General features: G+C 51.7%; 1 protein-coding gene across 1 annotated transcript in view; it reads right to left on the reverse strand.

Annotated features, from left to right (window-relative positions):
- Nucleotides 1-17,646, reverse strand: part of TRABD2B (TraB domain containing 2B) — a 219,822-nt gene that overhangs the window by 200,857 nt on the left and 1,319 nt on the right. Inside the window, exon 2 of the mRNA XM_067726063.1 lies at nt 15,877-16,437. Coding sequence (XP_067582164.1) covers nt 15,877-16,437 — 561 coding nt within the window. The remainder of the gene's footprint in view (nt 1-15,876; nt 16,438-17,646) is intronic.

The following is a 17,646-nucleotide window of genomic DNA, read 5'->3' on the forward strand; positions in this document are numbered from 1 at the left end:
TAAGTAGGGTGTCAGGGAGACCACCTTTGAGCAAAGACCTGAAGGAGGTGGGAAAGAGGATTTTTCTTCTTTCGTGTCCACTGACACATGCCTAGCACCTGGAGTAGTACCTGGCCTGCAGTGGGCACAGAAGAATGAGTGTGATGGGAAGGTTAATCCATTTTCCTCATTAAACTTTTTATTTTGAGATAATTACAGATTTACATGCAATTGCGAGAAAGAATACCCTTCACCCAACTTCCCCCAACAGTGACATCTCACATAACGGGAATTCAATATCAAAACCAGGAACATGACATTGACACAATCCACTCATGTGATTCAGACTTCACCAGTTTTACATGTATTAACTTGTGTATGTGTACGTGGTATACTTAGTTGTATGCAATTTTAAGTATCCATCCCTTTCTAACAATTAGGAGGCCACTTGAAGAGTCCAGAGTTGAAGGAAAGTGGGACGGAGCAGGCTGGGCACTTCCACACATGGGAGCTGCATTTAATCCTCACAGCCATCTAAGAGGGTAGGTGTTCTTATCCTCATTTTACAGACGTGAAGACTGACAACTGCAAGGCTCGGAGAAGGAACTTGTTGGAAGCCACACAGTTGACAGGTGGAGAAGCCAGAATTCTCCAACCCATGACTGTCTGGTTCCTTCCCTGGGGCACTTTCCTAAACACAAGAACGGCCTGAATTAAAACATAAAATAAAATAAAAAAAACAGAGGAAGCAGGGACCCAGAGGAAGGCCTGGCTCCAGGAAGGGAGAGGAAATAAGGGAGGAGTTGATGAGGATGTCGCTGGGATTCTGAGTGAGGGAGAACAGAACTACCATTCATGAGAAAGGATGGAGAGCTAGAGGGTCCTCAGGGAGGAGAGAAGAGGTGTCCTGGCTCAGCCGGACCTAATGTGTAATCTTGGGCAAGTTGATTTACGTCTCTGGGCTTTGTGTTCCTCAACGAGACAAGGATGAGAATGGCCACCCAACCCGTTTGCTCTAAGTGGGACACACGGAAGGCTGCCTAGATGAAAAGGTAGCCCTCCGCAAAGCCAAAGTGCTAGACCAGCCGCCCAAGCCAGGAAGAAGACGACGCAACCCAACAGGCCAGACTGCCTGCGGTCTCCCAACTACAGTGACTGACTGGCTGGCTTTCCAAAAGATGAAAATGCAGAATTTAGGTCAGCATGCTGAGAGAATCTCACTTTGTTTACAAGAGATGGAGAGCGTGTGTTGCTATTAAACGCCTTTGAATCCCAGCGATGATGAGAGACCCGGGGCTGTTTACCACTTGGGATATTTACTTTTCTCATATACAAATCAGCTTGGGTGCCGTCAGAGCTGCCGCCACCTCACACTGCAGCCCTCTGACGTCTCTGCACTTCCCCAGTGCCCACACATGGTTTGAATTTATCGGTTTTAGCAGTTTTCATTTATATTGTGTGAGAATCACTGAATGACCAGCAAACAGAAGCTCTGATCCGTGTCCTGGAAAAAACACAGAAGTGTGAGGAAGGGGGTTGGAGGGAGGGCTGGGAAGATGTCTCCAATCCCAGGAGAAGCCCTTAGGGCCCCTGTGGGAATGAAGGATCAGTGGGAAACCACAGCCCCATCTGGGGTGAGAAGGGGCTCAGTGGGCACAGTCACCAACGCCGAACACCTAGGTGCCACAGTGGGACCCATGGAAGGCTGCCTGGATGTCTGACCTCCTGGAACCAAACATCTGGAACTCTGGGAACAAAGCGGGGGTAGTTGGGGACTTTCTGTTCTCCACCTGGATACTCAGGCCGTAATGTGTAGACACAGCTGGTAATTTTACAGCTACTCCCAGAATCCCTGAGTGCGAACTTGGAGCCAGGCCCTAGGCAGACTCAAGTCGTTAGACGAGGTTCCTGCCCTCAAAGAACTCCAGTCTATGGAGGAGACAGACATGTAAACACATAAGAGACAATAAAATAAAAAATGCTCTTTTCCAATGAGGTCAGAGCCAGCTGAGACAGTGGCTTTGAAGCAGCAGGGTGCCGTTTATGGTTTACCAAGCACTCCCACCTGTCGAGAGGGGTCAGCCAGTGAGGGACCTGCCCAGGCTCATCCTGCCGGACTCCTGATCCAGTGCTCTCATGATCTACGGACCATTTACGAACTGCAGGTCCTCCCATCCCCCACCTCCACTTGGTGGGCATTCCGGAACGGCCTGCCTCATACCACTTCCACTTCTAACAGGTGGAATCCCCAAATCGGCCACATCAAATGGGCCACACGAAATGCAAGGCCATGTTATCCCACAGTAGCTGTTTTACAAATGGCGATCCGGGTCTCAGGCTCCTCACAAAAGGCTGATCTTTAACTACGGCTGGTCTCATTGAGCCGCCAGACTACTTGTACGAACCAGTTTCTAAGAGAAAACACACCCGCCTTCCTGTTCCAGAAGTTGAGCGTCCTTCTCCTCTGGCCCAGCAGTGGGAACATCCTGGATCTGATGAGGGAAAAGACCTTCACACGGCAGCTCCTTCCTCAAGCCAAGGGGCTTGAAAACTTCCAAGCAAGTTTGGGTGCGATAGATGCTCCAGCTTGACGAATGAGTGAATTACAGAACACAGGAGTGGGGAACAATGCCCCCCAGTGCACCCAGGATCAAGCCCATGCTTCTGTTTTGTTTGTTTTTGCGGTGCGCGGGCCTCTCACTGTTGTGTCCTCTCCCGTTGCGGAGCACAGGCTCCAGACGTGCAGGCTCAGCGGCCATGGCTCACGGGCCCAGCCGCTCCGCGGCACGTGGGATCTTCGCGGACCGGGGCACGAACCCGTGTCCCCTGCATCGGCAGGCAGACTCTCAACCACTGCGCCACCAGGGAAGCCCCAAGCCCACGCTTCTTAACATGGCTTACAAGCCCTCCACTGTGTGGCCCATGAGCCTCTCTGGCCAGTTCCCTGGTCTCCTATTCCTCCAGCAAGCACTCTCCACGACCATGAGTAAGTACGGTCTCTCGGTCTGAATCAATACCACCATCAGCCCCCGCTCCCATACCTGGCGCTCCTCCTGAACCCCGGGAACACCCGTGTGTCCTTCGATACCGAGCTCAGGTGGCATTGTACTGCCAAGTATAGTACGAGTAGATGTATGCGTACTCAGGACAGCCAGGTACTCATAAGGAGGGGAGGTCTGTCTGTTGTATACAATGAGCATCTCACCAGCAAAGAAAACTACCTGGACAGCAAGGATACAGTCTCATCCATCTTGGTAGCATCTGTAGGGCTTCCAGAGGACCCCAGGGCCTGCAGAGCCCCAGCCACCATGGGGCGGGGGCTGAGGGTCAGTGCTCAACCACGACAGGCAGGCAGGAACTGCTACCCAACCCAGCAGGGACTCCTAGGGCTTGGGGATGGGAGTGGCCCTCTGTCACACTTCCTTACTCCTGCACCCACCCTAGAGAGTTACACGAAGAAGCGTCCCAGCCATCCAGACTGGTGCAGTTACAGATTCACAGCTTCCACTTCTATTGGGTCCTCAGCCTGCCCTGCCCTTCCTTCACCTGCCAAGGTCAGCTTCTGCTCTCAACCTGTACCTCTCTCCTCACACCCCCTCCTCACCTTAGGTCCTGGCCAATAGGCCACCTCACTCTCTCCTTCCCAAAGTGTCAGCCTTTCTCAGTGGGGAACATCAGAAGTCTATCAACTCCCTGGCTCTCCCAGTCTTTCATACTTCCAGTCCCAGAACACAAGCTAGTACCCTACCTTTCTCCCCCCACCCCCCATTGTCAGATGTCAGTCCCTTTTCATAGATGCAGGGAGGGTGAGAGCACAGGCTCTGCAGCCAGACGTCCCGAGTTTGAATTCTAGATCTTCCCCTCAATGGCTCTGTGACCTCAGGTAAATGAAATAACCTATCTGTGCCTCAGTTTCCTCACCTGTAAAATGGGGTTGAATAATAGTATGTACCTGAGAGACTGTGGTGAGGATTCAGTGGGGCAGTGCATATAAAAGACTCAGACCCATTCTGGGCACTCTGCTGTGAAGCACCTCTCTCTGGGGTCTATTCAAACCCTCCCTTCCTCAACAGCCCCAGATTCATGACCTGGAACTAAGCCTGGCACAATGGAGTTCCCAGTAGTGCTCAGTGAACAACTGAAGGAAGGAATGGATGGGTGAACAGTTTCATAATAACTAATTCAATTCACTAAGTATGTGCAGGGTATTTCTCTGGGAGAAAGGGAAGAGGAAAAAACGTCACATACTGAGTACCACAAACAGCACGGCACACTTAAGGGCTAATCAAATCCTTGCCAGGCTTTATCCCCACTTCTCCCCATCACTCTGAGTTACTGCTATTAACATCCCACCTACTTGTATGCAATAGAGGAAAAGGACCCTCAGAGAGGGAATCGCCCCAGGTCATGCATGGGTCTAACCCATGGCAGAGCTGGGCCTGAAGCAGGGGGCCTCCAGCCTAAACTCTTTTTCCCTCTTTTCGATGTGTCCGCACTCCAGGGAGCAGTGGGAGATTGTAGGGAAGCTGCACTAGAACGAGTATGGCCAGACGGTCAGAAAAAAATAACCACGCTCCGGGTGGCTGGGCGGCACAGTTCCCATCAGGCCGACCCCCAAACCTGCTCTGGGTGATGCTTGGTGTGTGAGAGACGAAAGGATCAAGAACCATTTTCTCTATGGGATGGGCTTCACCTCGAGACACAGTGTGAAAATGGGCCAATAACAATAATTAAAATGACCACGACTTAAGCCACCGCAATTAACATTCATTACCTCTGAGCGTGTGCCAGGCAGTGAGCTATGCGGTTGACACGCATTACCTCATTCACTCCTCACAACACACCAGGAGGTGAATGCTGTTATGAGCCCCGGGTTTTCAGATGTGGAAACAGACCCTCAGTCATCCAGCCCGAGTGGTGGAGCTGGCATTCCACTTCCAGTTCAGTCTTTTTCTTAAAGTATCGAAAAGATCTAAGTAGAAATCCTGGCTCCGTCATTTTGCACAAAGCACTTAGCCTCAATTTCCTAAAATGGGGGAAATAATACTTACCTTTCAGGATTATTTTAGGAATTTACTATGATAAACCTGAGGCCTAGCACATAACAGGCACTAAATAACAATGGCTGTCTTGGGAGCTGGAGAGGAAAAGGAGAGGGTACAGTCAATGGAGCGAGGGGTAGAAACACTTTTCTTTGCAAACCTTCTGCATTTCCCATCCCAGCACTTCTGCCTAACAGTCTCCTGCCTCTCGGCAAGGCCTTTTCCACTCCCATCTCCACGGGCCCTAGTACTGTTCAACCTGCAAGGTCTCCATCAAGAATCCTGCATTCCTTTCTCACAACCCTCTCCACAAAACTATACTGATGGAAGCAGAATAATATAAAACTCACCTGCAAGACCACCAGCAGGCCTTGGCATGGGGGTTAGGTAGTGCTGGGTCAACTAAACATTCCAGTCAAGGTCAAGCACAGTGACAGTGCATTACTGTCACTGAGGTGCCAAAGTGACTCAGTTCACCCATCCATGGCCCATCCATAGCTCTTCAAGCTGCATCTCAGCCCCAGTAGAGGGTCTGGAGCTCAAAAATATCCCATAATCCAGCAGACTCTACAGCCAAAGGGAGGGGGGCCACTGGGGTCCAAACAGGGGAGGTTGGTGGGGGGGTAGACAGGAAACTGGTCCAGCTCCCCTCTAGGTGTCCTCCTGGGGGGGCCAGGAGGAAGAGCTATCCAGCGGTACCGCATGTGAAAGACTGTGGAAACTGCAAACCGCGATGCAAATGGTTGAAATTATCATTGCCAATTAGGCTTTTGTCTCTCCTCAAACTCAAAGCAGAGCAGTTCAAGGAAGGGAAACCGTGTGAACTAGGGCTAAAAGATGAGCCAGAGAGATATCTGAAAGGCGTTCTCTGCCCAATCTTCCTTTCTAAAAAGGGGTTTCAAATGGGGCCTGAGGCTTAAATTACAAACCACCATAAGTCCCCAGGAGATAAAACTGGTCAGGACACTACAGAACCTTCAGAGGGAGGAAGCAGGTAAGCCCTTTAAACAGAAGAGGAAGTGGAAAAGGCCTGGCCTTTTATCTTTGCACTTTGGCTTCCCCGGGTAGGGCTGGCCAGGGGACGCGGGCGCTGACGCCGCCTGTTTGGTCGCCAGGGCTGGCCAAGGGTCAGGAGGGGCCGCGTGCAGCACTTCTAGAAAATGTGCACTTTCGCTCTCGGCATCCCGTCCATTGAGGCGGCTCGAGCAACGCCGACTGCACCGAGCGGCGCTCCGAGCTGGGCTGGGGCGAAGGTGGGCAGGCCTGGGAAGTGTGCATCTTCTGTGCCCCCACAGGACACCGCGTTACCTGCCACGGCCACACACCCCCTCCCCCCCACCGCCCGCCCCACAGTGTAGAGGCACTTCTGTTCCTTCCCCTCCCCACCCTGGAAGGGAGCACAGGGAAGAGCATCATGGTTCTTGGTCACTTTCGTATCTCCAGCACAAATGCCCGCACCTGGCACACAGTGGGAGCTAAAAAGCATTTCTTGAAAAATTATACGATGATGCTAATTTAAAGACGCAATAATAACTATGTGTGTCTGGCACTTTTAATCAGTTAATCCTCACAGCAAGCAGATGAAATTTATAGACAGGAAACTAAGGTGCAGGAAGGTTACCCCAACTAGCCTCAGGTGACCTGCACTCCCAATGAGTGCAATGATTCTGGGCCCTGAAGGAGCACCGGCCCGTCCTGGGCCAGTGCCCCGAGTCCTAAGGGACTTCTGAGCTGAGTCTTGTGCTATGCTATGTGAATATAGACTAATTCTTGGTTCTGAAGGTTAAATCAGACCAGGATGTCCCTCTGAATGAGGGAGGGAAGGAGGAAGCTTTATGCAGAGAAATAGGTTCACAAGGTAAGAGAAGTAAAACTGAGTGCTTTCCCCTGCTCTTCCTGACCCACTGGGGAGAAAAGGGAGAACCCCAAGAATAAAAGATGATATAGAAGGGTCTCAGCACCCAGGGCCGGGGAATAGATGCACTGCCGACGGGGGAGGTGGATGGTGGTCAGGGACCAATCTGAAAGCCTATAGGTTCCCCCAGGGAAACTACCTTTGCCTAGTCAGGGAGGAACACAGGCTACAGCAGGTGCCACTGAAGAGAGACTGCACAGGACCTAGGTCATTACCCAGAAATGGCCCCAGGGCCCTGACGTGTGTGGGCCAAATCTGACGACCTTCTGGCTCTTTTCAAGGTAGCCAAGCATTCAGAGTGACCCCGGTACAACTCACCCACTGTTAGGGACTGCATGTTTGTGCCACTCTATCCATATGTTGAAGCCCCAAACTCCATTATGATAGTATTTGGAGTTGGAAACTTGACAAGGGAATTAGGTTTATAAGAGGTCATAAAGGTGGGGTCTCATGATAGGATTAGTGCCCATCACCAGAGCTGGCTCTCTCTCAATCTCTCACTAATATAATGTGATGTCAATTAAGCCTCAACAAAAAAATCAGAAAAGAAAAGGAAAAAACCCACAATGCTCAAAACCAGTCACATCACTGCACCTAAACTCAAACTGCTGAGTTACGTATGATCAGGTGGTATCAGCCCAGAGGGTTCAGTCCAATCTGGTGACCATGGATGAAAGTCTGGATCAGACTTTCAAGGATCATTTGCTTGAAGAGTCCAGGCTTTTCAAATGACTGCCCTCAGGAACCTTTATAGCCAGACAATAAAAACCGGGAAGGGCTCTCAGGTAGAGGGAACAGCACAGGCAAATGCTTGGAGGCCTGACCATGGATTGTGTGACAGAGAGAGGAAGGGAGAGAGAAGTAGAACAGGTCAGCAGCACTGCAGCCCCAAGCAAAGTAGCAGGTAATGGATAAAATTAAACATTTTTCAATGAAAATTAAGTGGGGGATGGAGTGAACCTGGAGAAGCTCACATGAACTCTGGGTAGAGAAGAGGAGAACAAAAGAAGGCTTTGTCTGCGAGGAACAGACGAGGAAGAGAAAACAACAAAGTGTTCCAGGAAGGAGAGGGAGAAATCCAACAGTGACCTGTGGATGTTACAAAGTCCTCACCAAAGGGACCAGCGACAGCACTGAACTGTCTCCGTGTCTCAGGTGGGCAGGCTGAGGCTTTCTGTGGATACAGAGGCCGAGACGCAGCCCCCTGTTAGCATCCAGAGCTGACAACGCCTCAACCACAGGATACACCACAGGGCCCCAACTTCAGAACTGGAACACATCCAGTCTCATTTTGTAATCAATTGTGAGCATATTTTGAGCTAGGTTTTGAAGCCAGGTTGATTAGGAAAGAAAAGACTGTCTCAGTAATAATTATAACAGAATGTAAAATATGTAAGTGCCGAAAGAATATTATAAAATGCCCTAAAAAATTCCATGGAGGGAAAGCATAGATGTGGCTGGGACTTGCACAAAGTCTTCCCAAGCCGATGAGATTTAGGAGCATTCTGGGAAGACTTCCTGGAGGAGGTACAGCATTGAGCTGAACCTTGGATATCTCATAGGAATCAGGAGTAGAAGAGGGAAGGAGGAAATTCCTGCAGAGGGAGAGGGCCCAGCACAAGCAACAGCATTTCCAGGCTTGGGGCAACGTTTTGCGTTCCAGCGGATATTCTGCGCAGATTGAAAAGCCTGCGGATGCTGGAGGAGCTGCTCAGCCAGACGGCTTGGCAGCCCCTGAGCAGAACTGAAGGCTGGGCCACCGGCTGCCTGTGGATTAAGTGGGCGGACAGAGAGCCAGTGATGGGAGATAAAAGGGAGTGAAGTGGATAATATTTAGAAGCAAACTCGAGGGGGAGAGAACGCGGCAGCCCGGCTGGCAGGCAGCAGGCTTGTCCCATTCTTCAGTTTCCTCCCTCGGAAAGCTGTATTACCAGGCGACCTCTTCCTGGCTTTGAGAGATGTCCAAATGGGAACTATTAACAAAGGCACGGGCACGCTCCCATTTTTATCTCCGTCTCAAAGGGCTTTGCCGCTCAGGCTTTTCTCTTTGGCCTGGGATCGGCTGGTGGGTGAGCTGCTGCGGGACGCAGATCACTGTGTTTGTGGATGGGACTTCTTGGAATTCTTGAGAACTGGTCCCTTCCAACTCTAAGATTTTAGAAGTCTGTGTGTATGAGCTGAAAAAATGTCTTCAAAGCTAAGGGGCTAGGATTTCACGATGTGAAGATTCTTCGAGTCCAAAAATGCCTCTGAGCCTGATGTTCTAAGATTTCCCCATTCTTAGATTCCCTGAGCCTCCAAGTCCCGGCTCAGGATTCGGAGATTCTGTAAATCAGGAAGACGTCATGCTGTGTGACCTTCTGATTCTGAGACTAGAATATTTCATGACATCTTGGTCACCTCCGGCTTTATGGCCTCACTCTCCTTTGATGGAGGTACCTAAGCCATCCTGTGCGTCTGCTCCTGAGTTTGTTCCCCCACCCCCACCCCATGTTGGGATAATATATTAAATGCTAAAGTCTGAGTTAACCAAGTCAGGGGGAGAAAAAAAAAAAAGGACAGAGCCTGCTGTGCTGGCAGGAGCTCTTTGCAAACAGCTCTCCGGGCACACGAAGAGTCTGAGAGTACACACGCCTAGGGGTCAGTGCTAGGGGTCCCCCAAGTGACTTCCACACCGTGTGACAGACATTTGCTGAACAGCTCCTAACCACAGGGCTCGGTGCGGGAGCCACGGTGGGTGTGGCAGGCTTCCAGAAGCGCAGCGTGAAGGCGGGGCCAGAAGCAGCTTGCTCCCAGGCCAGGATCTGGAGTTACACGTGCAGACTAGGCCAGCCTGTGCTTGGAGCCAATACTGACCCAGGGGCTCTCGCTCTGTGGCTGTCTTCTGGGGAGAAGAGGGCTCAGCATGGTCGGACATCCTTAGGGGTGCCCAACGGTCTTAGGGGAGGTGTCTGGCCCCTTCACTCTGGGGAAGGCACATAGATCTGATGGGAAGCCAGAAGTAGGGACGAGTACTGAGGACCTGAGGGACCAAAGGTCGGTGCTGCTGTAGCTGCCATGGAGGCTCAGGTGGGGTGTAGGACCCAGCAATAGCCATTCTTGGAGGATGGGAAGTGAGAGTGGGTTCTGTAAGATGGAGATGTACAACAGCAAGAGAAAGTAAGAACAGGCTCTCCGCGTGACATGTGGAGACAGGACACAGGGGAGACTAATGCACAGGCGCTCCCTGCCTCAGTTTCCACGGCTGTAAGAAAGGACTAATGATGCTCACTCTCCCTGACTTGGCAGTGAACTCTCCAGGGGAAAACTCTAGGCTGTTTCCCAGTCTCTGCTCCCAGCATTGTCCTGGGTGACACTAAGGCACTCTGGCTGAAAGAGTGAGGGAGCCAGTGAGGGAGAGGGGTCCTGATGACGGGCAGGCTCCAAGGCTGGGCAGCTATCCACCAGACTGTGCCATGATGGGCTGGGGCTCTGTCTGCCCTGCAGGCTGGCAACAAGAGGCAGCAGGTCACCCACCGGAACCAGCAGGCTTCCGGATGAGTAGGTATCGGCAGCAGCCCACCACAGACAAGCCTGCCAGCCCCTCCCAACGGTGGAGAACTCAGGCTCGAGATCTCAGGGTGGCCCGGGGCCTCCAAGATACAAGGACCGAAGATGAAAACCGCAGAAGTCAGAACTGGGTCAGGCCTGGAAATCGTGGGACAGAGGGGCAACCTAGGCCCAGAGAGGGACAGGACAAGCCCAGAGTCACAGCCAACGTAGGGATGGGGTAGGGCTAGAGCCTACTTTGTATCCAGCTACCCACTTCATGATTTCCACATTTTGTGTCCTTGTAGGATGGTGTGGACCCATTAACGTTCAAGGAGGAGGCTCTTCACTGTGGCTTGTGTCATCTTTCCTCATTCATTCATTCATTCATTCATTCATTCAATAGTGCTGGATGAAGGAAGGAAGGAAGGGAAGCAGGGATCATCATATCATGGCTTCTGACCATTCATGCATTCATTCTCTCTCTAAATACTAACTGAGCACCCAATAATATGCGGTATAGATATAGGACCTCTGACTATAACCAAGGACACCATTTATCCAACTGTGCTGCCTAGCCTGTGTTAGGGGCGCCGTCTTCACAACGGTCCCTTGGAAAGCTGGGCATGCCTTTGGGAACTCCTAGTTTAGAATAAGATTCAATTTCTAAGCCAGGGAGAAAATCAGTTCCAGCACTTTTCAATGATCTCTTTCTATACATTTTTAATATTTTATTTTATTTTTTAGAAAGATATGGTGATCTCCCTCCACTCCAATACACACACACGTCACCAGATAATGCCATCTGACTCTTAAAAACAGAATTACGTCAGCTCTCGGAATCTTGAAAAACATGCACTCCGGCATCAGACACTTGAGTTTGAATCCTGAGCCCGCCTCACCTGGCTGTATAATCACAACCAAATGACTTAACCTTTTTAAGCCTTAGTTTATTGTCTGTAAAAGAGATATGACACTCTGCCTTGTCGTATCTCTGTGAGGATTAGAGATGATGTACTTACGAGGTCTAATGTGGCACCCTGTACAGAGATACAGCTCAATAAACGATGACTTTGGGGTTTCTAACTCCCTAGAGAGGGGGCTGTAGAATTTTACAAACATTTCGGATGCCCTTGGCAGCCACGCCCAAATGTTCAGGCTCTACGCACATTGGACGGATGGCATCGGCGTGTTAGCTGAATCCCAGCCAAGTACAGAATGGCAGTGTCCCGTTTTCTTATCTTGCCTCAGAGAACCACATAACTTAGAGGTCTCCTCATCTAGTGCCTCCACGGTACTGAGTGGGGGGGACTGAGGCCCCCTAGAGGGAGAAGGAGGTCTCCGAATCAGCCCAGTGTGTTCGTGGCAGCTGGTACCAGTCCCCAGAGGCAGCCCGCAGAGCAGACTGAAATCTGCAGGTCCCGAGATTGTCACAAGATCTGGACTCAAAGCTCAGGCACCCCCAGGCCCCCGAGGGCAGGGGCTGCCACCACGCCCTATTACTCCAGCTTTACTTTGTTCAGCAAAGCATGGGCAGTGGACAGGGCTGCTGGCAGAAGGTGCCAACAGGGCAGAGCTGACGCTTCCCAAGCAGCCTTCTCCTTTCCTTGTCCTGAAGCCGCCCGGACTCTTTCCCAAGCACAAGCCTTATACCTAGGTAGTCATTTTACCCTCTAGACAACCTCCCACAGGTAGCAGCTTCTCACGTCCTCACAAAACCAGCTCAGCTGTGAAAGGCTGGTCACTACTGCCCAATTCGATTGCTAGTTAAGAATACCAGAGTTACATACAAGTCATCGGTTTTAGAGCCAGAGCTGGGGCTGAAACCTAGAAGTTAGTCTCCCATCTCTCAGCCCACTATGCTGAGCTGTCTGTAACACATCACGGAAATCTTCAGAAGACCTGCCTTTACCATCCCTGCTCCAGCCACATAGCCAAAGGAAATAATTTCTCTAGAAGTATAAATTCTCCAAGAAGTAAAAATTTTAAGCCTTTAAGCTCTAAAGGAAAGAAGAAAACAGAAGAAAGGACTGAAGGAAGAATTGCAGGACACGAACTACCTACATGGAGGAAGTCTAGAGAATGCGCATGGGGCAGCAGGAGGAGTGCATCCTTCCTTGTCAGGCAGACCGGCTCTGTTCCATACTAGCCACGTGACCTTGGGCAAGTCATCTAGCCTTTCTGAGTGCCCACCTTAGAAAGTTCCAGGGTTGTGAGACTCCAACAAGATGAAAAAGCGTGCGGAGCCTCCTGCAAGGTGCCTGGCACATTGCGTTGATTATAATCGTCCCATGGAAGGTCAGGGCTGGAGTGGCTTCAATGATGACCTAATCCTGATGTCTCATTTCACAGGTGGGAAAAACAAGGTCCAGAGAGGTGACGTGACTTGCTCAAGGACACAGAGCAAACTCATGGTGATGTTGGGTCTAGTACCCTCAGTTTATATTAAAATCAGAGACCACGGCCAAGACGCTGGATCTTTCAAGCTGTGCGATGATGGAAGAAACGTTTTCAGTCATTCCTCTAGCCCAGGTAGCTTTCTTTCTCCATTTAGCAAGGCAAAATGTGGTATTTCTGACCAGAAGAAAATATAAAATTTTGAGAAATACTAAAGTTAAAACTAAGAACGGGCTTCCCTGGTGGCACAGCGGTTACAGAGTCTGCCTGCCGGTGCAGGGTACGCGGGTTCGAGCCCTGGTCCGGGAGGATCCCACATGCCACGGAGCAACTAGCCCCGTGCGCCACAACTACTGAGCCTGCGCTCTAGAGCCCGCGAGCTGCAACTACTGAGCCCGTGTGCCACAACTACTGAAGCCTGCGCGCCTAGAGCCCACGCTCTGCAACAAGAGAAGCCACCGCAATGAGAAGCCCGTGCTCCGCAACGAAGAGTAGCCCCCGCTCGCCGCAGCTAGAGGAAGCCCGCGCACAGCAACAAAGACCCAACGCAGCCAAAAATAAATAAATAAAATAAATAAATTTATTAAAAAAAAACACACACACACTAAAATTCCAGTCTTAACAAACAGGCGCTCTCTTTTAAGGCTTTCTTTCCGTCCTTCCTCTCTCATTGCTCCCCCCTCCCCAAATATTTTGCAATAACAGTAATGCTGGGAGGAAAGAAAAAATAAAAATCTGATGCACTTAACAGATATTTCAGTACAATAACGCATCACAGATGTTCATATCAAACTGTGCATGCGTGCATACAATTTTACTGAGAAGGCTGTTGCATTTCTGACTTTGGGGTTGGGGATCCCTAGCAACCCCAACTGCCCAGGCTCTGGAATCCCTCCCTTCACAGTTAGCCCACGGCTGCCCACGGGGATGGAGGAGAGATTTCATCACCTCGCTCCAAAATGATAACAGGACAAATTGGCGGGGTCAGGCACTCTGGCAGGTGGTGAAGGGTGTGCAGATTAGGGAACCGAGAGGAGTCCTGTTTTCTTTTGTTCAGGACTTGCTTCCTACAGCCCTCTCGAGGAGCTGGACCCAAGAACAATTTTAAGAGCGGGCCCGGGCTGGTGATGGGTGGGTGCGTTTTTGAAACCAGAGGTTTGAGTCTGTTTGATCTTCAAATGTGGGCTTTGGAGACTGTCAGCGGGCTCCTCGCTGGCCGATGAATGGCTCTCAGGAACTTTTCCTAAAACATAACCTCACGCACTTTCCTGCAAATGTTTTCAACCTACCAAAGCCGTCCTTTGGTTGAACAGCAGTGTTTCCAGACCTCGAAGAAAGATAGTTTTGTTGTTTTAAGAGAGACAGATTAAAGCCAGGGGCTGTTTAACCAGAGGGTCTGTGTGCTCCCTTCGCCTCTGGTCGGATTCCTCTGTGGTTGGTACAAAGAGGGTGTTGAGAGTGACGGTGGATCCCCCCACCTCCCCAGCCTAAAAAAGATATCAAGGCCAGACGTGAGGGCTCTGAACAGAGAGGCCTCCTACAAACCTGCCTCCAAAATGAGATGGGCGGCGAGCGCTGGGGAGCCCAACGCAGATAATATCAGCTCCCGAGGCTGGCAAGGGAAAAGTCACTTCAGAGGGAGAAAGCCGGTACGTTCAGAGGAATCAGCACTGGGCCAGAGAATGCACAGGATTTTTCCCCGCAGAGAAGGAGTCAGGCGTAGTCAGAACCCTGCGGGGCGTGACTAACTGCCCCAATATTCCTGCCACCGGGGCCCTCTGGGTAAGGGCTCCACAATTATGGGAGAGCCAGCAGGAGAAGCGACAAACCCGCCTTTCATTTGGCCGGCAAATCAATCTGGCTTCTTACCTCCCCGGGGACAATATTGCATTTCCCCTGGAAAAACAAAAGCCAGAGATCTCCGAAGGGGGATCAGTTTCTGCCCCTGTTTCCCTGGTGAAGAGCTGGCAACATCTCAGGGGCAGCCAAGCAGGTCTGGTTCCAGTGGTAGAGTTTCTAGTCTGGCCAATGTACGGGGCTGTCTCCTTACGGGAGGAGTATGTCTTGGGGACCACACCACGCTTGGGGCATGGGCCCGGCCTCCCTGCAGGCGCCACCAGCCCTGACTCGGGGACTGACAGCCCGTTCTCAAGGCGCAGATGTGAACCCATTGTTCCCTGGCCCTCAGAGTTGAGTTTGGGGCCAGTGAGTTGTGAGTGACCTCTGACCACGGAGACGGGGCTTTTCATGACATTTTGCTGGATCAGGTCTCTGGCAGCCAGAGACTTTAAACCTCCTAAGCTCCGCCCTTCTCCCTGCCCCTACACCTGAGGTTCAGAAATCAGAACTGTCAACCTTGAAGTGAACACATTTCTCTGAAATTATTAACCCCAGAACTATCCTTGCTGACTTTCTCCCAGCCTAGGGGAGGCAGTCCGAGGGTCACCTGGAGCTTTGCAGAGGCCCCGGGAAATCTGGCAGCGCTTAACAGCAAGCCAGGGTCACTAGAGACCAGGCCCGTCGCACTTCTCCTGCCCCCCGCCCCCAACCCCACCCCAAGGAGCCCGTCTCCCTCTATTCGTCCTCCGTACATACACACAGCCGCCTGGATGCACCCATACAACAGCCTCAAGACAGCCTCCTGCTCTCGAGACCCCAGGGTCTCAGGGAAAGTCAGGCCCAAACTGGAAACTCCTTCTTTTTGTTTTTCATCACTGTGATGCTCCGAGGGAAATGCTTTCTGCTCGGGGGAGCACAGCACGTGGGGAGTGCGTATCCCCAACAGGTAGCACCACTGAGATAGAAGAAAACACACAAACTCTTACCCCCAATTCCAGCACATGCCAGTTTGCCCTCATACCACCACAAAGGCAGCTCAAGAGCTGCCCCACAGCCCCGAAGACCCTCTCCCTTTCGGGGAAGGGCAGGGTTCTGCCTGCCGAGGGAACACCATCAGAGAAGAGGACCAAGGCGCACGGGGGCTGCCGGGCTCTGGGGCGGGCGCTGCGCGCTTACCTGGGAGAAGTTGAGCCCATTGAGCGGATGACACTGCTCCTCCACGCGCTCCACGGCCCCGGTGCTCTTCTTCATCTTCTCGGCCCGCTGGGCCAGGTAGAGGTCAAGCACAGGCACGCCCCGGGAGCGCACGTCGGTCTCCGTGAGCGAGTTCACCATGAGCATCACCCACACCGGCCTCTTGCGCTCCCAGTTGCCCGCGATGGCGTTGAATAGATAGTCAGCGTAGAGCCCCTTGCCCCGCTGCGCGGGCGTCATCCACGACGGCATCATCAGCTTCACGTAGTCCAGGTGGCGCTTCAGGCGCCAGTAGAGCTCACGGGGCAGCACGTCCTGCAGGTTCTCCCCGTGCGGCAGCAGCTGGCAGCTGGCCAGCGCCGAGATGGTGTAGGGGTCTGTCAAGTCCAGCTCAAAGTAGACGCGGGCGCTGGCCTGGAAGGCCGCCTTGGAGTTGTCCGGGATGAAGTCCCAGACGCGGGTGTAGGGGACGTGGATGGTGCCAAACAGGTAGGCCGGCGGGTCGCGCCGAATAGTCCACAGGAAGGAGTTCAGGTCCCTCTGCTGCAGGGGGACAGGTAAAGGAAGGCAGTGAGGCTGAAGGCAGCAGAATTAAGCCAAGGTTAGAACAGAGGGGGCAGGTGGAGCTGGGGATGGAAGGCAGAGGGCTACATGGGGCCACGGGAAGAAGCAAGGGCTTTGGAAGCTGAAAGACCCATATCTTAGCTGTACGATCTTAAGCACACTGTTTCACTTCCCCCAGACTCAGTTTCCCCATCTGTAAAATGGGAGCTGAAAGCAGCCACCCCAGGGATTGTTGGGAGAATGAAAAGACACAATCTACGTAAATAAGCCCGAAGAACAGTGCCAGGCACAGAGGGAGGAGGCAGTGAAGGAAGCTCTCATTATGACTGGCTCTCACTGTGAGTGCCAAGGACCGCCACATCACCTGAGAATATTCGTGCTTGGCCAAGCCAAACCTTCACCGGTGGTGTTTCATGGGGAGGGTGGCAAGAGGGGGACCAAGAGTCCTGCTCTGGCAAGAAAGGAGGAAGTCATATAACTTTTAAATCCAACCATTAGAAGATACATGCCAAGAGCACTTTGAAAGCAGAACACCTATTAAAAATAGCACACCTATTTAAACAGCTACTTCCCATTCAGCAGGGCGGATACAATTTTCTTTTTGGAGGGCAGGTCTGGGGTGTCAGCTACTCTCCTCCACCAGCTGAAACCACAGATGAGAAAGTGCTTTAAAACCTGCAGGCTAAATAAAGTCTCAAGGCCCTGATTTGGGAGGGAAAGATTTCACAGAATTAGTCCCAAGAAATGTACCTGCTTTCTGGGCTCCTCCCCTCCAAAGGTGTACCTGGTCTCCAAGTCCAATTCTCTGCCATCACCTAAGCTCTGAAGAGGGATGTGTGTGTCTGTGTAGAGGTGAAGGAGGGGCAGGAGGACATGGCTCATTTCTCCAGATCCAGTTTAGGTCCAGGGGTTAAGGGGCATGAGAAAGGGACTATCGTTTCTCTCAGGCATTTTCAATCCAGAATACCCCCTGGACTGTCCACTGCCATCCACCGTCTGCAAGCTTTCGGTCAACTCATAAAATTCTTCTGCCTGATTCTAGCACAGATGGGAAGTATCTGTCAGGGAGGGCAAAGGGAACAGTACCTTACTTTACTGACAACCCAAAATTGTAAATCCCAGCATACCGGAGAGAGACGAGCTCTGAGCACCCTGCCTGTCGCGGAGCTCCCTGTTTCTGAGCAAGTC

This window comes from Pseudorca crassidens, chromosome 2 (genome assembly GCF_039906515.1).
Source record: "Pseudorca crassidens isolate mPseCra1 chromosome 2, mPseCra1.hap1, whole genome shotgun sequence".
NCBI classification, from domain to species: Eukaryota; Metazoa; Chordata; class Mammalia; order Artiodactyla; family Delphinidae; genus Pseudorca; species Pseudorca crassidens.